The sequence below is a fragment of the Anneissia japonica genome, unplaced genomic scaffold (genome assembly GCF_011630105.1).
Source record: "Anneissia japonica isolate Jap-2015-1 unplaced genomic scaffold, ASM1163010v1 scaffold1554_len142245_cov105, whole genome shotgun sequence".
Lineage (NCBI taxonomy): Eukaryota > Metazoa > Echinodermata > Crinoidea > Comatulida > Comatulidae > Anneissia > Anneissia japonica.
In genome coordinates, this window is record NW_022703729.1 from 90,357 (window position 1) to 97,276 (window position 6,920).

Sequence of the window (6,920 nt, forward strand, 5' to 3'; positions counted from 1 at the left end):
AACGCTCACAGACTTTTAACACAAATTGGGGAGGGGGCTGGGCGGAAATCAGAAAAAATACCGGTAGGAAAAAAAATACTAGAAATAAACACCACAACAATGGAAGTATTTCAACAGTCCAAAAATGGAAATCGGTAAATAATTTGAGAGGAGTTTCTCGCTCTCCACTTTCGTTAATTTTTTTAAAATTCCCATTCTTCTGAAGATGCAGGCTTACATAAAAAAAAAACATCGAATAGGCCTACACAGATTAAGCAGAAAATTTGGCAATAACTCAAAAATAATATGCAACTTACCAACGCATAAATGTTCCAAAAAGGTCGGATAAGATTCCGCTCCGCTTTCTAAATAATTAAATAATTACGATATTTACAATACAGTATGCAAATAGTTTCGTGCAGTGATTTTTCATTAGTGCACTGTTTGCTCGACCTTTTTGCTGTTCGTGTTCAAAAGTTCAAACTAAACTGCATGTATCGCTACTCACTAGTATATTATTGTGAAATATAAGGTTATTATTATCATTTTTTTTAAATTATATTTATTTAATCCATAAAAATATATATGTATATACAATACAAGAGTAAAACATTAAAATTGAAAGAAAAAGAAAGAAAAATAAAATCCATTGAAACAAAGGGTATACTGATTGCTGGTGTCTGGGGAGGCGGGCATACTAAAAGGAACGGAGTTCCTGTACAATAAATGTTTGGGATCCACAAGCACTCATCAGCAAAACGTATTGTGAAACAAGAAAGTTATATGAACGATTTCTTAACAAATGTCTTAAATAAATTAAAATTACCATTACGCACATGTAAAGGAAGGCAGTTCCAACAGTCAATAATTCTACGACAAAAAGAATGAGCAAGTTCGTTGCATTGGGGATTTCTATTACAAAGAGTAGGATATTCTTTTCTTACATTAAGGATTAACAGGCGCGGCGCAAGAAATTCCCCGACAAGGGGTTCAAGCTTCCCGACAAGGGGTCTACCCCGTTGAAGAAGCCTAGTTCCCCTCCCCCATCCCCGGTCGGGGATTTTTTTTTATTAAGAAATAAGACAATTTATGGTTATTGCACCTCTAGATGGCCGGAAATGATACTCACAGACGTACAGTCTTAATATAATTTTCGTTTTATCTCCATTTTGCAAAAATCAAACCAACAGATTTTGCAAATAATTTTTATTCATTCATTCATTCATTCATTCATTTTGTGCTTTTATTTTTTTTATTTTACTTTTTATTTTATAGGTATTGCAAACTGCAAGGATGAAATGAACTTTGCTAATAGCGTACGGTACTCTATTCATCACAAAAGACATGTAGGGCCTACAGTGGAACAGGTGTAAAAAGAAAACATACAAAAAAAAAAAACCTAGACCTACCTTTTCTGGACCCGTGAGCTGAAATTGTTTTTGTTACAATGGGAAAATTAAAAGTCGGAAAAGCTCATATCCCGCCATCTAGAAATTAAATTTTTTCGGAAGAACGCCCGACCCCCTTACTCCTTAGGATTCATCAATTCATGGAATTCTTTTCAAAAAGAAAAATCTTGAATTTTGAAGAACTTAAAAGTCATTAAAAGACACATGAGAAAGCTCATTTCCCGGCATCGAACCCCCTTTTTTTTAATTTTTTAGAAACATTTTGACCCCCCAGCCCCGAATAAATTTGAACCCAGACTCCTCCCCTGCACAGTCTTCTTTTAGTGATCATGAATAATTTTCACTTTTTATATAGACACTAATTGCGACGTTAATATACTACTGGTTAAGAAAACGAAGGAGCGCACCATAGAGTGTATTCCAATGAAGCTTGTGATAACTATATTCTTACAAGTTCTTAAATAGGCTACACGACGACATTCATCAGAGCCACATTTTTTCTATTGCTCATACAGCACCACATTTTAGCATTCAACGAACCCACACATCAATCAAATATTACACATTTACCTTTCCTAACTATTGAATCAAATAAATTGATTGAAAAAAAAATGTGTCATGAATATGATACTCCATACGAACATACACACCTGATGACTCTAGTAAAATAACGTCTACTTAAATAAACGTTTTAATGTTTTATACATGTAACAACAGAACCCACAACCACACCAGCTCTCTTCACCGACAAAACTCAATCGTTGCCCTTGTCTAGTAGATAATTACATCATTGATTCTTTCGTTACTATCATTTATATTTTTATATTTACCTTATGTAATCAAAAAGTCTATTTAATGTGTAATTGTTCTGCTGTCTTTATGTATCGTCCCTTCCCTTGCGTTTGTTAAATCTTTCGAAACTATTTAGCCACTTGCCATATGAAATTATGTTTTATTCAAATATAGTGTAGTAATGTTTTTGCATATTTGAATTTAAATGAAAGAAAGTGAATATAAATAAATGGATTAGCCGTTCATTAAGAATATTTTAATCAAAAGTCAAACTTACGAGATCTGCAGTCACACCTACATTGTGAGTAACCGTTACTTGTTGTGTACGCCCAAGAAATGCACGTTGAATCACAAGTCTTGTCTAAAAAAAGTCGAGTAACAATGACGTATTTAAAATGTGTCTGAACTGTAGAATCTGGAATATCAGAAGCGTACGTATATGTAGGCCTACATTTAAGGTTTGCTGGCAAGAAAAATAAGTAAATTGCATAATGATGGTAAGTGAAGATTAAAAAGATTGGATTTCTTCACGAATGTGAAATAGTTGTGTAGTTGTGAAGCAGGCTTCTTTTCCATAACCCGTTCCAACTGATTATAAATCGACGGAAAATTACCGATAGATTCGTACTATGTAAATTTCAATAGAGTTTATGGACAAGAGGCCATCGGCGGTGGATCAAAAAATACGAAAGACAGGAGGAAGGATTACAGTTACACAGCTGAGGCGGATGTAGAATTTGGCGGTAAGGAGTGCTTCAGAGTCCACACGGTTTAAGCCCCACCTGGGGCTGAGGCGAGAACCTTTTGAATGCCCTCAAGGTGTCCTGGAAATTGCACTCTCATACTTTAAATAATGATAAAAATAATATTTCAACAATACAATACAACTATTATATTGTATTAATTAAATTTAGAGGAGTGTGATCGCACCATCTGCAACTTCCCCGCCCCCGTGCATCCGCCCCAGACACAATGGAAGGTATGAATCACATCTGCCACACCTTAGTTGGTGCGGAGAGGCTTAAGATCGGTAGGCCTATTAACGCTCACAGACTTTTAAAACAAATTGGGGGAGGGGGCTGGGCGGAAGTCAGAAAAAATACCGGTAGGAAAAAAAAAATACTAGAAATAAACACCACAACAATGGAAGTACTTCAACAGTCCAAAATGGAAATTGGTAGATAATTTGTAAGGCGTTTTTCTCTTTCCACTTTTGTTAATTTTTGAATAATTCCCTTTCTTCTGAAGATGCAGGTTTAAATAAAAAAAAAAACATCGAAGGCCTTCACAGATTAAGCAGAAAATTTGACAATAACTCAAAAATAATATGCAACTTACCAACGCATAACTGTTCCAAAATGGTCGGATAAGATCCCGCTCCACTTTCTAAATAATTAAATAATTACGATATTTACAATACAGTATGGAAATAGTTTCGAGCAGTGATTTTTCATTAGTGCACTGTTTGCTCGACCTTTTTGCTGTTCGTGTTCAAAAGTTCAAACAAAATTGCATGTGTCGATGCTCGCTAGTAATATATTATTGTGAAACATAAGGCTATTAACAGGCGCGGCGCCAGAAATTCCCCGACAAGGGGTTTAAGCTCCCCGACAAGGGGTCTACCCCGTCGGAGAAGCCTAGTTCCCCTCCCCCATCCCCGGTCGGGGAATTTTTTTTATTAAAAAATAAGACAATTTATGATTATTGCACCTCTAGATGGCCGGAAATGATACTCACAGACGTACAGTCTTAATATAATTTTCGTTTTGTCTCCATTTTGCAAAAATCAAACCAACTGATTTTGCAAATAATTTTTATTCATTCATTTTGTGCTTTTATTTTTTTTTATTTTACTTTTTATTTTATAGGTATTGCAAACTGCAAGAATGAAATGAACTTTGCAAATAACGTACTCTATTCATCAAAAAAGACATGTACAGTGGAACAGGTGTAGAAAGAAAACATACAAAGAAAAAAATTCCTAGACCTACCTTTTCAGGACCCGTTAGCTTAAATTGTTTTTGTTACAATGTTAAAATTGAAAGTCGGAAAAGCTCATATCCCGCCATCTAGAAATTAAAATTTTTATCTACGCCTCTCGTGTGACTGGAGGTCACAATTATTTACTTTATATTTTATATTAATTATCGTATGTAATCAAAATGTCGTGTTAATGAGTAATTGTTTCTGCTGTCTTTCCTTTGATGTATCGTCCATTCCCTTGCGTGTGTTAATTCTTTTGAAATTATTTGGCCACTTTTCATGTGGAATTATGTTATATTCAAATAGTGTATTTAATGTTTTTGCATATTTGAATTGAAATGAAAGAAAGTAAACAAATAAATAAATAACCATTCATTAACAGTATTGTAATCAAAAGTTAAACTTACGAGTTCGACAGTCACACCAACAGTGAGGAGAATCATACTTCCTTAAAATGCACGTTGAATCACAAGCAAACCAGTCTAAAAAAAAAAGACAACTACGGTAACAATCAATAACATATTTAAAATGTGTCTGAATTGTAGACTCGAGAATATCAGAAGGGTATACGTAGGCCTACTTCCCACCATGGTTGTGGCGAAGGGGCTTAGTGGCCAGTAGGCCTAGTAGTACACACAGACTTAAATTTGTAAATAATTTGTAAGAAGTTTTCTCTCCACTTTTGTTTATTTTAAATGATTTCTTTTCTTCTCAAAATGCAGGCCTATAAAAAAAACATCGAACAAACACTTTGACTGAAAATTTGGCAATAATTAAAAAATAATAAAAGCAACTTACCGCCACATGTCTGTCCCGAAGATGTCGGATTAGAGGCCGCTCCGCTTTCTAAATAATCAAATAATGGCGGTATATAAAATGCAGATCAAAACAGTTTCGTGCAGTGATTTTCATTGCACTGTTTGCTCTACATTTATGCGGTTCGTGTGCGTGCAGAAGTTCAAACAAAACTGCATGTATCTCTGCTCGCTAGTAATATATAGTGAAACCTAAGATTATTACAAGGGAAAAATAATAGTAAGGGATTGTTGGTCCGTTTGTTTGTTTTTTTTTTTTTTAATGATTTGTCCGTTTGACTACACAGACCTAATAAAAAAACAATTGAAAACAAGATTGAGCAGAAGGTTCATTCATGATGTTTTTTACATAATGTTTTCTCGCTAAATAGTTTTGTTTGTTTGTTTGATTTTTTCTCAGACGCTACTGCCCACCATACGCGTTATTAACGAGTAGTGCCAAAGTGCGGGCCAGCGAGCCATGCGAGCCAATGTGCGAGTCATGCGAGCCAGCGAGCCATGCAAGCCATACATTTTAATTTTTTTTCAGGTTATCCAGTTTTGCAAACACGTAGGCCTAGCCTATATTCTTTGGCCTAGTAGATGCAAATGAATAACAAACCGGGGAGCTTTGCCTGTGTAGTCTAGTCATGCGCAGTACATATACTTTTGGACTTGGTTACCTTTTTGAATCGTCGATCCGAAAATATGCAGCGCTGATAGATGTACAGTATTTATTTATATATTTATATATATATATATATATTATTTGATATATACTGTATTTATTTATATATTTATTTATATATTTTTATATTTATTTGTACATTTATATATATATATATATTTATTTGTATATTCATTTATATATATATGTATATCTTTATTTATTATATATTTATTTATATATTTATTTTTATATACTTATTTGTATATATATATATACTGTATTATTATTTTATATATACTGTAATTATTTATATATTTATTTATATATTTATTTATATATGTGTTGTATATTTATTTGTATATTTATATATATATATATATTTATTTATATATGTATTTATATATATTTATATATTTATGTTTATATATTTATATAATTATTAAATTTTGTTATATACTGTTTGTATATTTATTTGTGTATTTATTTATATATATATATTTATATATAGTAATATGTTCATTTATTTATTTATATATATATATTTATTTGTATATTTATTTATATATTTATATATATTATAATATGTTCATATATTTTTTTAATATATTTTTTATATTTAAATAGATATATATATATATATATTTACATATATTTATATATTTATTAATAAATAAATAAATATATAAACAAATAAATATATAAATACATAAATATATATATAAATATATATAAAAATAAATATATAAATAAATATATAAATGAATATATGAATAATTACAGTATATATATAATATAATAATACAGTATACATAAATAAATATATAAACATATAAATATATATAAAAATAAATATATACAAATAAATATATTAATATTTATATATATATAAATATATATATATACGTATAAATATATATATACAAATGAATATATATATATAAATATATAAATAAATATATGAACACACTAATATATAAAAATAAATATACAAATAAATATACAAACAATATATAAAAAAAATTAAATAATTCATATACAAATAAATATATAAATAAATATACAAAAAATATACAAAAAATATATAAATAAATATATAAATAAATATATAAATAATTACAGTATATAATATAAAACAATAATACAGTATATATATATATATAAATACATAAATATATAAATATGTATACACAAATAATTATATCAAAATAAATATATAAATATATATATAAATAAATATATAATAAATATATACATTATATAAATAAATATATAAATAAATACAGTATATATAAT

General features: G+C 29.9%; 1 protein-coding gene across 1 annotated transcript in view; it reads right to left on the bottom strand.

The window, feature by feature from the left end:
* LOC117104527 overlaps nt 1-4,727 on the bottom strand; it is a 17,080-nt gene extending 12,353 nt beyond the window's left edge. The window contains exons 1-4 of the mRNA XM_033245383.1: nt 4,571-4,727; nt 3,519-3,566; nt 2,458-2,541; nt 297-344 (exon numbers count right to left, since the gene is read on the bottom strand). Of these exons, the coding sequence (XP_033101274.1) occupies nt 297-344; nt 2,458-2,541; nt 3,519-3,566; nt 4,571-4,606 (216 nt within the window). The 5' untranslated portion in view covers nt 4,607-4,727. The remainder of the gene's footprint in view (nt 1-296; nt 345-2,457; nt 2,542-3,518; nt 3,567-4,570) is intronic.
* Nucleotides 4,728-6,920: the final 2,193 nt, after the last annotated feature.